The sequence below is a fragment of the Dicentrarchus labrax genome, unplaced genomic scaffold (assembly GCF_905237075.1).
Source record: "Dicentrarchus labrax unplaced genomic scaffold, dlabrax2021, whole genome shotgun sequence".
NCBI lineage: Eukaryota > Metazoa > Chordata > Actinopteri > Moronidae > Dicentrarchus > Dicentrarchus labrax.
In genome coordinates, this window is record NW_026136964.1 from 105622 (window position 1) to 125598 (window position 19977).

A 19977-nucleotide genomic window follows, 5' to 3' on the forward strand; every position below is an offset into this window, starting at 1 on the left:
AATCAGACCTGGATCAGATTCAGGACCACATATGGAAGTGGTCTAAATCTGATTTGAGTGTTCACACTACTTCTGAAGAAGTCTGACCTGGTCTGAAGTCTTGACCCCAAAAGATCCGATCTGGGCCACTTTTGCCTGCAGTCTGAACGTGGTCCTAGATACCAGTAAGCAGACACATGTTGGACCCTCGGTCATGTGATGGGACGTTTACATCTCAAATAAAATGTAACATCCAAAGATAATTAAAATATGGCTTAATGTGCTTAAAATGCACAGATAAAAGTGCTAAATCAACACATTACACAGTTCAGTGTGTAACAATTATACAAACCAACATATTACACAGCATTGGATTCAGTTTGCAGCATTAAAATATCAAGCTAATGGTTGTAGCATTAGTGAACGGCGTCTGCCATTGTGCTAGTTAGCATCTTCAGCTAGCGCTTAGCATGGTAAAGACGATCGCTGACCGATGCGTTTCCTTCGTGAGGGAGACGTCAGGTCTCTCCGACTGCACTCTCACAGGTCCAGGGCTCCACACTGGATTATTTCAATCAGTTTTTAATCAGTTTTCAACAACTTTTATCGCTTTATCTTCACGAGGTAGGAATCGTTGTCGACGCGGGGTTTCCTCTCTGTTCTTCCAGGAGCTCAAGGTGACGTGAACTCTGCTCCGTGCAGGTCAACAGTCCGAGCTTCTTCCTGATTGGCTGACAGCGCGTCTCCAACCCATCTCCTTCAAAATAAACTTCCTATTTATTTTCTCTTTATCTCAGTTGAATTGCTTTTTAGACAAATATCAGTTTTTAATCTTTAACATTAATAACGTACTTCATGAATTTACTTTTTAATATAGCTCTTTTTAATATAGATTTTTAACCTTGGTTACACTTACTTTTAATATGTATTTGTGAATTTGATTCATTTTCATTGAGTCTGAATTTTATCTCATTGAGTTATTTTTCATTTACTGTTATTTTGGTTTATTTCCAGTGGAAATTGAGTTTTCTGAACTTTGTCCTTCCGTAGCTCCCGAACTTCCGTAGCTCCTTCGTTTGTGTTGTTTCTGTTTAGTCACCCACCCCACACACACTTTTTACTCTGTTTAACCTAATCTATATAGTTTATATAGATTTGTTATTAAAATTAAATATTTTCTGGTAAACTGTAACAGCTCTTTTAGTAATTGTTTTGTTTTTGTTATATGCACATTGAGTTACATATACTCTGTAATGTTTAAACTAATTTATCTATATGTATTTTCAGAAAGATAATGAAATCACACAGTGTTGTTTTGCATTGCTGAGGAAGCAGAGGTGCAGGAAAAAAAGAGCAGAAGGAAATGAATGTGCTATATTGTCTTCTGCAGGAGCAAATAAATGCTGGTTAACAGTTCTGTGAGTCGTCCTCTGTTTATGCCCAATCCACACACCTGTTACACATATAAAATAAAAAGTTTCTGAATGACATCACATTGTAGGAGCGAATTATAAACTCACATATAGAGTATGTATGTATAGAAGTTATTGTTTACTTTTACATAGTAATTATCCAAATATTTGAGAGGTCTTATGGCTTTCTTGTTTGTTAATCAAAGTCAAAGAGAAATTATAATTCAACAAAATACAGATGAACATTAGGTTTGAAGCGTTCCAGCCTTATGGATATGATATTTGCCAACAAGACACATAAGTTTCATAGCAGCGTTAATGGGTTGTGAGTCAATGTTCTAGGGTTAACCCTGTCTGTCTCTCTGTCTGTCTGTCTCTCTCTGTGTCTCTCTGTCTGTCTGTCTACCACACTGTGTCTCCACTGAAGGAGCAGCAGCGCCCTCTGCTGTCAGCAAACAGAAGTTAAAGATCTCCCAGCAGCTGGTTTTCACACTCAGGTCTGAACCTGGTTCACTTTAGAGACCTGACAGGTTCAGGTTGGCAGTAACAGACAGACAGACAGACGGACAGACAGACAGACAGACAGACAGACAGACACACACACACACACACACACACACACACCCTCCAATAAAAAGCTCTGGTACAAACAGGAAGTGCTCTTGCATCCACTGTGGCTTTAATGCTGCAGATCCACATCAACAAGCACTGAACTGTGACTCTATGTGAGCTGGAAGCTTTATTATTATTATTAACTTACAAACAACAGCAACTTCCTCTATGGTTCTTCTTCTTTACAGTTTTTCTCAGTCGCTTTGGTACATTTCTCGAATCATCCTCGACATTTGCAAAACAGTAAGTGCATTTCTCCAAACAATTCGTACAAATAGCAAAACACCATGAATTACCTGCAAAAGCCACTCTCTTGCTCAAAATCCTTAGTTCATCTCTCAAAAGTAAATATCCGTGTCAATGAACATGTCAGTGCCATCAGAATGAAAAGTCCTTGTGTCACTGTGTACGGATAAGACAGTCAAATTGCTTAGTCATGTTGTCAATATAACAGTGTACTCTGGAGGGATGTTCTGATGTAAACTATGGCTAAAGTTTTAATGACAATTATTGTAAATTGTAGGTTACACCTTAGTGTATGTGGGAGTTTGATTGCAAGAGACTGGACAAGATTCACATTTACGTTTTTACTGTTTGTACTGTAATTTGTTGACAGACCATGTGATTGTGATACAGAAAGGAAAAGACAGCACTGCATAGCACAAAGAAATGTGAACATAGGACAATCTCCTGAGGGAAAACTATACATACAGTGCTGTAGGAATTACAGTGCAGTCTTCCTACACCTCCTGACGTTCCTGTCTGTTCGGCCACAAATTCTCATCCACATCACAACGAATATCTTCTCTTGCGATGCAGCGTGGAAAGAATCTTTTAGAGTGTCTCATCCAGCCTCTGCAGGCATCTGCTGCGATGTCATCACACGCTGCATCCATGGCAGCCAGAAGGGTCATCTGTGTATGTGGCTGGCGATCATATACTTTCCATCTCCATGCTGAGAAAAATTCCTCAATGGGATTAAGGAATGGGGAGTAGGGTGAGAGGAACTCCATCAGCATCCTGTTGTGGGCCGCAAACCATTGCCTGATGATGTTGGAGCGATGGAAACTGACATTGTCCCAAACTATCACGTACTTTGGCAGGTCATCTCCAATCTGACCCCTCTCTTCTTCAGGGATGAGATCTCTGTAGAGAGTGTCTAAAAAGGTGACAAGACGCTCTGTATTGTATGGCCCAATAATGGGAATATGCGTTAGCACACCATTCTCAGAGATAGCAGCACCATGGTTATGTTCCCGCCCCGTTGGCCTGGCACATCAACTGTAGCTCTGTGGCCGATGATATTTGGACCACGCCTTCTGCGTTTCGTTAGGTTGAAGCCAGCCTCATCCATGTAGATGAAGCTGTGCGGGGGTTCACTTGCTTCCAGTTCCATTATACGCTATATCCAGAGGACACTAAATGAGTTTGATGAATTACATGTATTTTCATTTTGGGCAAGATACAGTTACATCAAATGTGTACAGCACATATTGCATCTTCTTTTCTACAGTCATAGCAAATGTGTAAAGGCCACACTTACTGTTCTGTATATCACTATACCATGTTGTACTGCTTACTGTGAGGTACAGTTGCTGCATGCTCATACATGTTTTACCTGTACATACTGGTAGCGCAGCTCCTTCACTCTTTCACCATTTCTTTCAAATGGAACGGTGTACAGCTGCTTCATATTCATTTGGTGTCTTTTCAGCACCCTGTCAATGGTTGAGATGCTGACTGTTTGGATGTTATCAAAGATGTTGTTGTCCTCTATCATGGCACTCTGTATCTCCCTTAGTCTTATGGCATTGTTTTCTATAACCATGATGCAAATAGCCTCCTCCTGTTCAGGTGTGAAAAGGGGCCCTCTGCCACCCCTGTGAAGTTGTCTTGCAGTCCTATGTGGGAAAAAATATAGTAATGCAAAACACAAAATTGAGTAAGATAAAATGTCACTGTTTACGTAAAGTATACTTACTGTATATTGTAAAATGCAAGTGGAATACTGTAATATTGTATGAAGCATTACAGAAAGTATACAGTATTACAGTATAGTGCCTATTGTTAGATTACATACCTGTTCTGTTGATCTGTTGTTCTGCTGCACCCTTCGACCAGATTTAGAAATAAAGTCTTATGGAAATGTATAGAAATATACTTGACATATAATGACGTGTTCAACCATTTTGCAAAGACTTATGCTATGAACTTATACCTAAATGTTATATATATATAATATTCAACAGAGACCCATTATAATACATTTTGATCAACATGACATAAGCAATTGATAATGTAGGAAACAGCAGAGAATTGTACAGAATCATTTGCTTGGATGTACCAAAGCATTTGCAACTTGTTCAAACAAATGAGAAATGTGCACAAGTGACACACATGTGAAGATTGAACAGTTAGTTTTGAGAATTTGAATTCTGATGAAATGTTCCAAAGCGACTGAGAAAAACTGTAATACAGAATGCAGATCTGTATTATTTTACCCCAGAGCGCCCCCTGGTGGTTCTAGTGTCCAAGTTAGTTTAACTGATTAAGGTTGTTGAGGCAGATTACACTGAGCCTTTAAATTACCCCATTTTCAATCTGACTGAGATCATCCCAAGGAAACACTTTTCCTCTTATTCTGGGTTCAAAAAGAAGATTTGAAAAACAAGCAGCCACATTTGATTTGAGCCAATGTTTCTCAGAGTTATAGAAGAAGATCAATTCTTCCACCCACCTAGAACCGGGGTCTGTCCAAGGTTTGTGACTCTGAAAAGGAAGTTTTCAAAGAATGATGTTTTAATGTTTTATGTTTTTATGTGTTTAAATATGTGTAGTCATTGGTGGGTTTTCTTTCTATCTGTATGTCTCACCCTGTGTTACTGTTGTTGCTACTGTGGCAAAATATATTGCCCCACTGAAAAAAATAAAGGACTTATATCACTGAGTTAGCATAAACTATGTGGTTTAGCAATGAGGTCTGTCTAACAGGAAGACACATGATGAATGTTCCTCTATCTGAGGGGGAAGAGAAAGAGGAACAACATAGTCAACAGATGTGATACAGAGAGACTCACAAACAGTTTAGTTTTTTTGTTTTGGCCACAGAAAAATATTTTTTAAAGGCAGATAACGACTGAGTTTTCATCATTTTATTACATTTTCCTTTTGGTGTTTGAGGAATACAGCATCCTCCAGGTGAGTTAAGTAGGCCTTTCCAGGGCCTCTGTCTGCTGTATGTTGGTGGGCATCAGAAATGTTTGATATCTGTATATGTTCATTGTACAGAGGTCATATATGATGGGAACTGCCTTTCTGTATGTGTGATATCCTTTAAACTGGAGAGTGTCATAGGTTAGAAGAGATAATAGAGAGTGGGATCAACACGTGAGTCAAAACCAAGCTGGAGGCCTTCTCCTCTGGGGTTGAAAACAGAGATTTACCCCACGAAACAGCAGGTTTAAAGCTCTCTGTGGTGGAGGGTCGGGCCTCTGACCCCAGTATGGGGACTGACCCTCAACCAGTAACCAGAGGCCTCAGAGACCAGTCCGTCCTCCTGTAGACTTGGATTAGAGGAACACAGGATTGAGTCAGGACACCCTGGGGGGAGTAAGGAACTACAGGTGTGACACTATATTATATTCTATCATTAGATTATTATTACTGCTGTATTTGGCTGTTGTAGCTGCTCAGGTGGAGCTGATTTCAACTATTTAGGAAGGACTGTGACTATTTATTATTGTCATTAATCTAAATTGTACAACTTGAGAATATATTGAGAAATGCCTGTTACAATCATCCAGAGCCCACAGTGACACAATGTTGTCTGACCAACAGTTCAAAGCTGAAAATAGTAAAAGTAGTAATACTACACTACAGAAATACTGCATTACAACTTAAAGTGCTGCATTAAAAAAGTTCCTCAGTTACAGAAGTATTATCAGCACAATGTAGTTGAAGCTCCCAGTCTCTCTCTGCAGACACTCACTCAGTCTTTTCTCCCTTCCCTCCCCCACACCTGCCGTTGCCCTGACAACCGTGACATCACAGTCACATCCTGTCCACAGGTTACTTTCACTGTGTGAGCTTGTTGTGTCGCAGCTTCTTTTTCTGTCCATGTGAAGGTTGGTAAGAGACACTTTTCACTGTTTGTCTCCTCAATGACTCTTTGTTCATCTTGTTAGTTTAGTTCAGTAGAAAGAGCAGAAAACTCTACTAACAGTCAACTGAGAACCAACATGGAGGAACAGTTTCCTCCATCTTACTGTCAGTGTGTCACTGTTCAAAGTAATCAGAGTACTCACTGACAGTACTCAGAGTACTCACTGTATGATTTCTGTCTGTCTTTATGAGCTCACCTTATCAATGTAGTTGAAGTATGTAAAGTGAAAGTAGTCAGTGTACAGAATGGCCTCTGTCAGTGTTGTATTATTATATTAGTGGATGATTATTATTGATGCATTAACATGTAATCAGTACTTTAATGTTGGAGTTGCTGCAGGTGGAGCCAATATGAACTACTTCAAATACTTTTGGCTGCTTGAATGTAAAATAATGAATTCTATTTTATAAACTGATCCCATGTTTGAAAAGTAAGCAGGAAGTAAAGCTGTCAGATAAATGCAGCTCCATGAGGCCATCTAGTGGACTGATAGTAGAAGTAGAGCAGCTGATGGCAGCTTTCTGCTCGCATTCTTCCTCAACACTGACCAATGAGAACAAGCAGCATCTCCTCTGGCCAATAACAAACCACTATTGATCCATGTATTGATTAGTTTGCAATGTGTGACAGTGATGAGAAAAGGCCATCAGTAGTTCCCAGAGTTCACAGTCATGTTTTCTAACTGCTTCTTTAGTCTGAGCAACAGTCCAACAAGCCAAAGGGATGCAACTGACACTGAGATGAAACAGAGAGAAGCAGCCAATCAGTGGAGAAGCAGCTGATAGTTTTACAGGAGAAATTATGTAAATTAGTGGTTCCCAACCTGAGGGTCAGGACCCCCACTAGTGGTCACCAAAGCTTCATGGGGGGTCTGTAGGTCAGCCTATATCTCAGCATCTGGTTCACTTCTGTGAAGAAAAGTCAGTGTAAACTGTCTAATAGATCAATGACCAAACATCAGGGACAAGAAAACAGTGAATTTGTCCAAAAAGAAGAATATTAAGTATTTATGATTGTTAAAATGATAAAAGATACATAACACAGACAAACTGTATAAAAAGTTCCCTAAACAGGAAATAATCTGCTCAGAATTCATCAACTTCAACTTCTTGCAGTTACTGAGTTCAATATTTGGCTTCATTGTACAGTTTTGGATATAATATGAAATATGTATAAAATATGTCACTCAGTCAGGGGTCGTCAGTTTACTCAGTGATAGAAAAAGGTTGGGAACCACTGATGTAAAGGATAAATGAGTGATGATGAGTTCTCAGTGCTGATCAGTGATTGGACTGATGCTTTCAGCTCTGCTCTCAGTGTTTCCTCTACAGATGAAGGTAGAAAGTCTCTGGGAGCTGATGTGGATGTGAATTCAGCAGCAGCTGCGAAGGTAACAGGATTGATTTTGGATTATTGGACTAGCTGCCACTGCATGCTCTGACTGGATATAGTAGACTTGAAAAAAGAGCAACATTTCAACTGTTGAGGAGCTTTTCAAAGTCAGTCAAATAGAAGTGAAACAGCAACATGAAGTGTATTCCTCTAGTCTTCAACCAACCCCACAGACTAAAGAGCATTGTGAATGTCATTTCTTAGATACTGCAGCTCAAAGTGCCAACAACATTTCTACTCTGCCATGGAAACTGTCAGATGAGTGGATTTAGTATTGAGCTGAATGAGCCGTTTATATCAGCCAGTAGAGTCCTATTGTCCTATTGTGTGTTAGAAATATACAGTCTGCATCTCCAGCATTTACACACTGACAGATGCTAACTTGCATGTGTTGGTCAATTAGCATAATTAGCATTCATAATCAGCTATATGGACAATATTTCAGTAATTGTTTGGCTGATTTGGAAAATAAAGGAGGGTTTTTTGGGGGGTTATTGAGGACGATTAATCAATTTCTGACATCTGTGGCAACATTTCATCTCCCAGTGAGCTGATTTTTGAGGATTTTATAGTCAATTTTGAGATTATTTATTTGCTTAATGCATAACCACAGCTGCAGAGACACAGGTCAATGAGAAAATGCTGCACAGCAAAAGAACACCAGCAGAAATTTGAATAAATATCTGAACAGCAATGACAAAGAGCTTTTGCAATTTTGTATTTTGTAAATGTCAGAATTTGATCCATCATCCTCAGCAACTCCCAAAACCACTACTATAGTATCTGTTGAAATATTCTCCATACAGACATACATACATGCTTATTAATGATAATAATGATAATTGAGTTGGAATCTGTCAGTTTCTAAATGCTGGGGACCCACACTGTATATTTCTGACATAAAACTTTGGTCCTCAACATTTCTGAGTTCAGGTTGCTGCGAGTCGACTAATCCCTCCAATCAGAGCTGTGTGTGTTTGTCATGTGACTGAGAGGGTTGATGGGAAATAATGTGTGATCTCTCCCAGCAGGTTGCTGTGTCTGTGTGAAGGTGTGGGCTCTGCTATGAATCAGTGTGAGGACAGAGAGGAGGGAGTCCCTTCCTCTAAAAGCACTCTGTGTGGGGAACATGACACAAGGACCAAAGCTCAGAGGTGAGATGAGGATCTCTAACTGTCCATGACTCTTCTCCATGTCACAAAGGCTTTGATTCTCCATTTGAAACAAAGACATTTATCTGAGCAAAAGTACGTAGATTTCCTTCCTCATGTTGCTCACTGCTGATGTTTGTCCTGATTCATTCCAGTCTGACCAGTTCCACATTCTGCTCTTCTGGACTGGACTGGGAGCTGATTGCTCTCTGGTTAGATGTTGTAGCTGCTCTCACTTTAATTATATAGAATTCAGACAGTGTGTTGAAGTGTGTGACATCAGTAAATTGTGTTCAGTAACACGTCCATAATGTCAGTAATTGAAGACATTGTTCTTATTGTCCAGCTCTGTATTCAAACATTTCAAATTATACATCAGTTCACAAAGTCTTTGATTCAGTGAGAATGTTTCTGAATATGTGAGCTTTAATGAATTTCTTTCTATCAGGATCCATCAGAGACCAGACTGTCCTGAACCTGAACCCAGCTGTGTGTCCATGAAGAGTGATCGCTCTATGGGTGAACGTATATACTTCAAAGATGGCCGCCACTCTGTTGATCAAAGGTGAGGATTTCAAACTGATGGTGAAAATAAAATTACGTGTTTTTATCAGACTCTCAGTTGTGAAATCTCTGTTTTTAAATGTTTTAAAATGTCTTTTAATGGACGGTGATGGTTTGTGTCTGATCAGCTCAATTTACAACAGCCTCAGTTTCACAGTGAACAAATAGTTGCAGCAGTTTATAGAAACTCACTGCTTTGACACCACGTCTGTTCCTCTTTTTATCCTAATTGGACCGATATGGTCACTCCACTCCATCATTTCCCCGCCTATACTGCACACTGCACTGAATACAGCTTTAAAATACACAGTGAAACATGTCTAAATCAAACACTGACTTTATAGAAATCCTAACCAAGAACTCCCTGGGTACAAATACACTGTGTACAGTCGGTGGATTCAGTCACTGGCAGGTTCTGTCTCAGTGTGTTGTGGGTGCAGTGCAGAACTGATCCTGTTTTTCTATCAGGAGGAAAAAACCTGAACCCAGCTGTGTGTCCATGAAGAGTGACTGGTCTATGGGTGGTCTTATAGACTTCAAAGATGGCCGCCACTCTGTTGATCAAAGGTGAGGATTTCAAACTGATGGTAAAATAAAATGATGTCTTTTTATCAGACTCTCAGTTGTGAAATCTCCAGTTTTTAAACCTTTACTGACTCAGATGAAGTTCTCTGAGCACCAACACTCTTTCAGCAGCAGCTGCCTCACACTCACACAGTCAAACACATTCACACTGGGAGCTGCCCAGTACAACCAGTCTGATACAAGCAGACACTGAGCAGCTCCACTGGAGCAGCTGGAGGCTCTAGGTGCCTTGCTCCAGGGCACTTCAGCAGTTTACAGTGAGGGAGGGAGAGCTATATGGAGGGGTTGGTGAGAGCTGTTGGGACTGAACCAAACTGAGCTGTTGATTCTCAGTGGGATCAGCAGGACTAGTAAACCTTTACCACTACAGGGAGTCATCAGATTCACTGTTCACATCCAAATATCACTTCATGGACCTTTACCTTGTGTTTGTCTCTGTGTGGACAGACATAATGTGAGCTCATTCTTCATGATTCCTCCACAGAGTGGACCCGGAGAGCTCAGAGGTTCCCAGTGGTCAGTCTGCCCAGCAGCATCAAACACACCTGGACTCCATATTTATGGTCTGTACATGGACATCAACCACTTTTACATCTATTGTGTTCACAATAATCTCCATGCTGCACTTTTTAGACCAGTGGATTGTCAGTCTGTCCAACATGGATCTGATGTTTGCTTCCATGATTTGACTTTGATTGAGTCATTCATATTAGTGTTGTCACGATACCAAAATTATTGTTTCGATACCGATACCAAGTCAAGAATTTCGATACTTTTTCGATACTTTTCTGTAGCAGAAGAAAATGGAAATATCTAAAATATGATGGTGATAAATTTGTCATAACAGAGGACCTAAATAGTTTATGTGTGATAGTAACAATAACTTGTGACTAACTTAGCATCTCTATATGCAGTGGTTATAGTGATAACTGCTAACATTTACTTAACCATAACATTACCATAATTAATAATAGGTAATACTGAGTTAACCTAATGTTATTTAAGCTGTGATTTATGGATTAATATAGGCTAATGTTTCCTGTACTTCAGCGTCGTGATTTCTTTGATGGTTAACTTTATATTTGAGTCCATCATTTCTTACAAGGCGTTTCACAAATACTCCTCCTTTGCGTAGGTCTGTGCTCTTTAAATGCTGTAATAACCTCATATAAATAAATCACTGACAAACATGCACATGCTCTGATTATAATCATATAGCCTATAGATCATTTTAGCTGATGTTTGTATGCTTTATTTTAGCAGCTTGCAAATGATTAACGTTATCTGTGAAAGTTGCGTTTTCAGAGATGTTGAATTAGCCGTAGGCAGGCTGTTGGTTAGCCATGAGGATAATTCCCATAGTTAGCCTACTATTTCTCTAGATAGCCTCGACAAACTACGGCGGTGCAAAATAGTGACTTCTCACAAAATAAACCATAGCCTACTAATTTTACTTATTTAAGGGCATGAACATGGTCGTGTTATCTTTCACATACTAACCTGTCGGTCTTTAAACTCCTCCTACAACTCGGCGTGCTTGTCAGCCAAGTGTTTCTCCAGGTTGGAGGTGTTGGCTCCCTTTGTTTACATTCCTTTGTAAGGTCAGCACTGACGACAAACAGGTCTCGACTTATCGGTAGCTTTGACCTCACTGTCAGCAAGGTAGGCAAAGTACTTCCATATTTCACTCCTCGGGTCATCTTTTTCTACCAGTCATGGACCAGCGGCCACAGTATCACTTGAGCTCGCACATGCATCCATCTCGTTACAGTGTTTGTCACATGACAGCTGCAGCTTCTTTGCTGCGTGCGTGAGGAGACAAAACACAGACGTCCATAGGGAGTCACTGGAAGCATGCGTTGCACACACCAACATCAAATACGACTCTTACAAATCTGAAAGCGGTCATTCTTAAAAGTATCGATACTAATAAATTTAGGAATCGTGGCGTTTTTTAATTTCCGAGAATCGCGGTACTTTTGAAGTATCGGTGCACCGTGCAACACTAATTCATATAATATTCTGTTCCAGCTGCTGGAGGACAACATTGTCACTTTTTTGAAGAACGAGCTGAAGAAGATCCAGGAGGTTCTGAGTCCAGATTACCCAGAATGCTCAGAGAGTCAGAGGGAGGTGTTGGATGGTGAGGATGAAGAGCAGAGGAGGAGCAGCAGAGAGGCATTTCTGAAGATCACAGTGCACTTCCTGAGGAGAATGAAGCAGGAAGAGCTGGCTGACTGTCTACAGAGCAGTAAGATGATTTTAACAAATTGAACATGATGGAAAGAGGAAATGGAGGCAACATGGGAGAAGTTTACTTTTAAAACTCTGCTGATAATATGATGCACACATTGTATCAGACCTCTGAATTCTTCTGGACTGAAAACAGAAACTGTTTACAACTGATGAGCTGAAGAGATTTTATGGGGGAGGGAAATAAATACCATCTTGATGTCTTAAAGTTTACATCCATCAGATTTATTAGAGCTTCTACTTATTAACTACATTTCTTCTTTCTTCATTCAGGAACTGCTGCTGCAGCGTGCCGACGTGAACTTAAATCTAACCTGAAGAAGAAGTTCCAGTGTGTGTTTGAGGGGATTGCTAAAGCAGGAAACCCAACCCTTCTGAACCAGATCTACACAGAGCTCTACATCACAGAGGGAGGGACTGCAGAGGTCAATGATGAACATGAGGTCAGACAGATTGAAACAGCATTCAGGAAACCAGACAGACCAGAAACAACAATCAGACAAGAAGACATCTTTAAAGCCTCACCTGGAAGAGATGAACCAATCAGAACAGTGATGACAAAGGGAGTGGCTGGCATTGGAAAAACAGTTTTAACACAGAAGTTCACTCTGGACTGGGCTGAAGACAAAGCCAACCAGGACATACAGTTCACATTTCCATTCACTTTCAGAGAGCTGAATGTGCTGAAAAGGAAAAAGTACAGCTTGGTGGAACTTGTTCATCACTTCTTTACTGAAACCAAAGAAGCAGGAATCTGCAGGTTTGAAGAGTTCCAGGTTGTGTTCATCTTTGACGGTCTGGATGAGTGTCGACTTCCTCTGGACTTCCACAACACTGAGATCCTGACTGATGTTACAGAGTCCACCTCAGTGGGTGTGCTGCTGACAAACCTCATCAGGGGGAAACTGCTTCCCTCTGCTCGCCTCTGGATAACCACACGACCTGCAGCAGCCAATCAGATCCCTCCTGAGTGTGTTGACATGGTGACAGAGGTCAGAGGGTTCACTGACCCACAGAAGGAGGAGTACTTAAGGAAGAGGTTCAGAGATCAGGAGCAGGCCAGTAGAATCATCTCCCACATCGAGACATCACGAAGCGTCCACATCATGTGCCACATCCCAGTCTTCTGCTGGATCAGTGCTACAGTTCTGGAGGATGTGTTGAAGACCAGAGAGGGAGGAGAGCTGCCCAGGACCCTGACTGAGATGTTCATCCACTTCTTGGTGGTTCAGTCCAAAGTGAAGACCATCAAGTATGATGGAGGAGCTGAGACAGATCCACACTGGAGTTCAGAGAGCAGGAAGATGATTGAGTCTCTGGGAAAACTGGCTTTTGAGCAGCTGCAGAAAGGCAACCTGATCTTCTATGAATCAGACCTGACAGAGTGTGGCATTGATATCAGAGCAGCCTCAGTGTACTCAGGAGTGTTCACACAGATCTTTAAAGAGGAGAGAGGACTGTACCAGGACAAGGTCTTCTGCTTCATCCATCTGAGTGTGCAGGAGTTTCTGGCTGCTCTTCATGTCCATCAGACATTCATCAACTATGGAGTCAATCTGCTGGCAGAACAACAAACAACATCCCAGTTGTGTAATGTCTCTGGGGACAAACCTAAATTGAATCATCTCCACCAGAGTGCTGTGAACAAGGCCTTAGATAGTCAACAAGGACACCTGGACTTGTTTCTACGCTTCCTGCTGGGCCTTTCACTGCCGGCCAATCAGAATCTCCTACGAGGTCTGCAGACACAGACAGGAAGTAGCTCACAGACAAATCAGGAAACAGTCCAGTACATCAAGAAGAAAATCGAAGAGACTCCCTCTGCAGAGAGAAGCATCAATCTGTTCCACTGTCTGAATGAACTGAATGATCGTTCTCTAGTGGAGGAGATCCAACAGTCCCTGAGTTCAGGACGTCTCTCCACAGATAAACTGTCTCCTGCTCAGTGGTCAGCTCTGGTCTTCATCTTACTGTCAACAGGAAAAGATCTGGACATGTTTGACCTGAAGAAATACTCTGCTTCAGAGGAGGCTCTTCTGAGGCTGCTGCCAGTGGTCAAAGCCTCCAACAAAGCTCTGTAAGTACAGAAATAGTTGGATTTCTGTATTATCACTTAAATACTCGGCTATCTTTTTGACTTAGAGAGATTATAAAGACATTATATATCACACATTGTCTCTACAGACTGAGTGGCTGTAACCTCTCAGAGAGAAGCTGTGAAGCTCTGTCTTCAGTTCTTCGCTCCCAGTCCCCTAGTCTGAGAGAGCTGGACCTGAGTAACAACAACCTGCAGGATTCAGGACTGAAGCTGCTTTCTGTTGGACTAAAGAGTCCACACTGTAAACTGGAAAATCTCAGGTCAGGATTCGTCAACCTGTTCAACTGATAACCACTTTAAACCTGAATTATGTTGATGGCTAAAATTGTAATCTTCCTAACATTGCCTCAAATCATTGTTTTGTTTATTTAGTTTGAGTCTCTTTCCTTGAACATGTTTATTATGTAATGTGTTGTTTTGTGTGTTTGCAGGATGTCAGGCTGGCCTCAGCTCTGAGCTCCAACCCATCTAGTCTGAGAGAGCTGGACCTGAGTAACAACAACCTGCAGGATTCAGGACTGAAGCTGCTTTCTGTTGGACTGAAGAGTCCATACTGTAAACTGGAAAGTCTCAGGTCAGGATTCGTCAACCTGTTCAACTGATAACCACTTTAAACCTGAATTATGTTGATGGATACAATTGTAATCTTCCTAACATTTTCTCAAATCATTGTTTTGTTTATTTAGTTTGAGTCTCTTTCCTTGAACATGTTTATTATGTAATGTGTTGTTTTGTGTGTTTGCAGGATGTCAGGCTGTCTGATCACAGAGGAAGGTTGTGCTTCTCTGGTCTCAGCTCTGAGCTCCAACCCCTCCCATCTGAGAGAGCTGGACCTGAGTAACAACGACCTGCAGGATTCGGGACTTAAGCTGCTTTCTTTTGGACTGAAGAGTCCACACTGTAAACTGGAAACTCTCAGGTCAGGATTTGTCAACCTGTTCAACTGATAACCATTTTAAACCTGAATTATGTTGATGGATAGAATTTCTAATAATCTTTCTAACTTTGTTTTGTTTATTTAGTTTGAGTCTCTTTCCTCGAACATGTTTATTATGTAATGTGTTTGTAGCACCCCAACACTCAGTAAATGCTTAAGTTAAAGCAACTCACCTTGGAGTTACATGACGGGGTGTTTGGGTTTGATTTATTAAGGTAGCTACCACGAAGGTTTACCTGTTTTGTGTGAAACCTTTTATGGCCTAATACTTTATGAATAACCAACAACTTTGTTAGACTAAGCAGTGGCTCTATTCACACGTACTCTACACTATTTTAAATAACTGACCACAGACAACTCTTTCAAATAAATGAAATAATAGTTAACTAACCAGTTGTTTTCCAGTTTAACACAAATAATATTTACCTTGTTAGTTAACAGATATTAAAAATTAAATAACACAATTACTCAAATTGGACTTCTTTAAAATAAAAATATTATAGTTGAAAAAAAAAAAGACCTTTACCAAAATTGACAAAACACTGTAGAAAAATAGACACTTACAATAAGCAAAATAGAATTGGCAATATCAAAATACTATTCAAAATTCAAATAATTCCAGGTCTCCGGTAAAATTCCTAGTTCTTACTCCTTAATACGATTTCTCTATACTTATCAAACTCAGATCAAATATGCTACTTAACTGAACTCTAAACAAAACAGTGCGCCCCCCCCTTCCCGTTCAGCAATGGCGTCCTCTTGGCTCGATTCTCCCGCCCCTTTTTTGTTCACTCCCTTACCTACGGCCAATTACCAACAGGTGACATTGAGTGATAAGTACAGCAACCTATTAAATGGAACAGCATGAATCAATGACACAAATCTGAAAATTCATGTTTAGTTTACCACACACTTTTCTTCAGCTACTATACAGAACAGTTTAATGTAACTACTTAATTAACTATTTACACTCTACTTTATTTATTATGAATTTATGTTAATCTATCAGTTAACATTTCATCTTTCACTGCTTTTAACATAAATTACTTTCAGTTTGTTTTAACCCCTGTACTCTTACACCGGACTACATGTTGTTCTGTGTGTCTGCAGGCTGTCAGGCTGTCTGATCACAGAGGAAGGTTGTGCTTCTCTGGTCTCAGCTCTGAGCTCCAACCCCTCCCACCTGAGAGAGCTGGACCTGAGCTACAATCATCCAGGAGACTCAGCAACAAAGCTGTCTGCTGGACTGGAGGATCCACACTGGAGACTGGACACTCTCAGGTATGAGGCGGATCAATACAGTAGTAGTAGTCAGGTGACAGAGGAAAGGTGATGAACTGTTTCTCTGGACCGATGTCTTGTTTCGACATTGAAAAATAGGACAGTGGTTTATCCTGATGGGTTGGTGAGCATCATGGCGGGTTGATATTTGTCAATGTTGTCGCGAAAAAACTAAAGGCGTCACCTAAACTACAATTCAGTTAAGTTCAGTTCAGTTTTATTTCTATGTCACCAATTCATAACAGAAGTTATTTCAGGACAGTTTTCAAATAGAGCAGGTCTAGACCGAACTCCTTATAACATTATTTACAGAGACCCAACAGTTCCCACCATGAGCAAGACCTTGGAGACAGCGGCAAGGAAAGACGTCCTTTTCCGCCATGACAGAGAGACAGAGAGATAGACAGAGAGAGAGAGACAGACAGACAGACAGAGAGAGAGACAGAGAGGGAGATATGGAGCCAGAACAGTCTTATAATGAATAAATGCACAAAAAAGGACTCACAAATGTATTTGGGGAGTTGTATTTATATATGACTCGATACACAAATGCATTTTCAATGCACACACATATGCTTCAATCCATATAAAAGTTAAAAAAAATAATAATTCACATATAAAAATAATATTTGTAAACATATTTGTGATGCACACACAAATATTTCTTGTTTTAATTATGTGCAATAAAATTTCACAAATGTACAAATTGTCAGTTATTTGCAATTTTCATCAAATACATATTTGGAAGTTGTTACATTGATACATGAATTGTCAAACGCGCATTTGTCTTAGTGCTTTTAATTTGTAAACTGCATTTGTGTGTGGAATTTTCAGACTCTTCTAGCGTGACTCCGATACACAAATGCATTTTTCTACTCGGCTCGCTGCAGAGCAATAACCGTTGCTAGTCGGGAGGAGAAGGACGGAGCACCTGCGGAAGAGGAGCTGGGTTTTTTTATTTTGAGTAGGAGGGTTAAAATATAATACTGATAATAATAATATATCATCAATAAGTGAAAATAATGAGCTGTAGCCATCGGCCAATAAGAAGAAGCTCCACTGAACTGAAAGACTATCAGCTGATTAATAATAAGTGCTCCATGTGAAGATGTAAGTCCATTTGTAGAGAATAACCTCTGTGTATGAGAGCGATGTAATGTCCATGTTTCCATGCTGCTCTGACCCCCCTCCTCCTTTCAGGGTGGAGCCTGCTGGAGTCCGATGGTTGAGACCAGGTCTGAGGAAGTGTAAGTGTGAAAACAAAGCAGCACACATTCAACCATCTTCACACTGTGACATCACTCATTCACAGCTCTGATGTCATCATCAAAGTGTCAATCAATGATCAGATGATAGATCAATAACTGCAGCTGTATTGTGTCTTGTTCTCTCCATCAGATTCCTGTGAACTCACAGTCGACACAAACACAGTGAACAGAAAGATCAAACTGTCTGACAACAACAGGAAGGTGATTCATGTGGAGGAGTATCAGTCATATCCTGATCATCCAGACAGATTTGACTGGTCTCAGCTGCTGTGTAGAAATGGTCTGACTGGTCGCTGTTACTGGGAGGTCGAGTGGAGAGGATGGGTTTATATATCAGTGAGTTACAGAGGAATCAGGAGGAGAGGAAACAGTAGAGACTGTGTGTTTGGAGGGAATGATCAGTCCTGGAGTCTGCAGTGCTCTGATGGTCGTTACTCTGTCTGTCACAATAAGAGAAGAACATCCATCTCCTCCTCCTCCTCCTCCTCCTCCTCCTCCTCCTCCTCTCGTAGAGTAGCAGTGTATGTGGACTGTCCTGCTGGCACTCTGTCCTTCTACACAGTCTCCTCTGACACACTGATCCACCTCCACACCTTCAACACCACATTCACTGAACCTCTTTATCCTGGGTTCTGTTTCTGGTCTTACAGCTATGGTTCCTCAGTGTCTCTGTGTCCTCTGTAGGAGGGAGAGAGAAACTTTCTCACTGCTGACTAGATAGTTCAGTCTGTACAGGATCACACACAGCTGATGTTAGTTAGTACCAACCTAAAGTGTTTACTGTAATAGAAGAGGAAGAGGAGGCTGAAGGAAGAGAAGAGCAAAGGATGCTGGCATGAAGGAATCATGTGTGAGGGTAATGTGCAGCCTGCAGACGTAGAGATGAAAGAATTGATCTTCTATAACTTCTTCTCTGTATCGTTCTGATTTTAGTATATGTGCTACCGGAGCAACACAGCAGCTCCCTGTCTCTGTGGGGGATTTATAGGGGGTCTGTCCGGAGAGAGTCCGGACTCATGGTACCACTCAGACTCATTTTAGAGGTTTAAAGCAGCTCTAAACGGCTCTCAGACCGCTGATAACAACAGGAATAAGATGTCTGGCTGTTGAACTGAGTCCTGTACCTACTTTCTTCCTATTTTCTGCCTTTATTTTCTCTCCAACTGTCAGCTGCTGTTCCGTAAACTCACCAGCAGGTGTCAGCCTATGAGCAGTGTATGGGAGAAGCCAGATTTTTCCACCAGATTATTTTGGCTCCTTCTTCTAATTGTTTCAGAGTAGAAAGTTCATTCAAACGTTCAAAGTTCATTCAGCTTTTTTCATATTTTTTATACTGTGTACACAATTGCAGTTCAAAACTCATGAAACTTTCATCCCCTTGAACATAAAAACATACGAACAATTTGTGCCTGTGTATCAGAGTTAAAAATGCACTTTATTAATTCTTATGTAACCCTTTAGAGATGGGGAACAGAAATGGATTACTCTATATAATGATTATTTATGGCCAGTGGGATCAGAAGTTCTATGTTCGACTACGGAGCCTAGGATTAACCAAACAATACACCAGGAATGACTCAGACACAGTTGTACTTTCTTTGAGAAACAAAAAACGCTTCCCTTTTTATACATGGACTGGAAGGATAAGCCAAAAACATAGAAATGCAAAAAACTCTTTAAATGACACAAATCTTACCTGGGTAAGATAAAAAATGTAAACAAAACTCACAGCCGTGATCTAAAGTCCCCCCCCCTGTTTTCAGTCACTTCAAATCAGTTTCAGTTTATTGGGGGCATTATAAATAAAATGTATTATTATTATAATTATTATTATTATTAGTTTTAGTTATGTTCGGTCCACTGTGGAAGTGGAGAGAGTTTGTCCTACCGCACAGTTGGTGGGGGGTGTGTGTGTAATGAAGTGCCGAATTCAACGTCTCGATCCAGGCTCCAACATCCAGGTAGATCAAAGGTTCAAAGAGGTCCAACAAATAAAACCTGACCTACAGTGAGTAAGGTCAGAACATTTTTTTAGCTTTTTTTAGCTTTCAATCATGAACTACTAATATAATTCATGTTAAATCCTCATCTCATTAAACTGAACCATCATTGTAATATGACATCACAATATCAGTAACAAACATTCTCAAAATATTCTCAGAGATAATTATTGAAAAACCTTTGTATCACAATTACAAAAATAAAAATAAAATAAACAAATAAATAATGTGATGTATTTGATGTATTCAATGCAAATATTATGAGCTGGTTCACGTTACCACT

At 40.4% G+C, this 19977-nt stretch overlaps 1 protein-coding gene and 1 long non-coding RNA gene across 5 annotated transcripts in view; one reads left to right on the forward strand and one right to left on the reverse strand.

The window, feature by feature from the left end:
* The window catches only part of LOC127360884 (uncharacterized), a 30159-nt gene extending 15720 nt beyond the window's left edge, over positions 1–14439 (reverse strand). The window contains exon 1 of the long non-coding RNA XR_007883963.1: positions 14383–14439. This is a non-coding gene — a long non-coding RNA (uncharacterized LOC127360884). The remainder of the gene's footprint in view (positions 1–14382) is intronic.
* Positions 1–19440, forward strand: part of LOC127360878 (NACHT, LRR and PYD domains-containing protein 12-like) — a 119169-nt gene extending 99729 nt beyond the window's left edge. For 2 of the 4 annotated variants that reach the window (XM_051395300.1, XM_051395303.1), the window contains 3 exons: positions 16256–16426; positions 17627–17673; positions 17825–19440. In XM_051395300.1, the coding sequence (XP_051251260.1) occupies positions 16256–16426; positions 17627–17673; positions 17825–18378 (772 nt within the window). In that variant the 3' untranslated portion in view covers positions 18379–19440. Of the gene's footprint in view, positions 1–14696; positions 14783–14953; positions 15128–16255; positions 16427–17626; positions 17674–17824 lie in introns of all 4 variants that reach the window. The other 2 variants (XM_051395296.1, XM_051395297.1) reach the window with 2 other exon arrangements.
* The last annotated feature ends 537 nt before the right edge of the window (positions 19441–19977 follow it).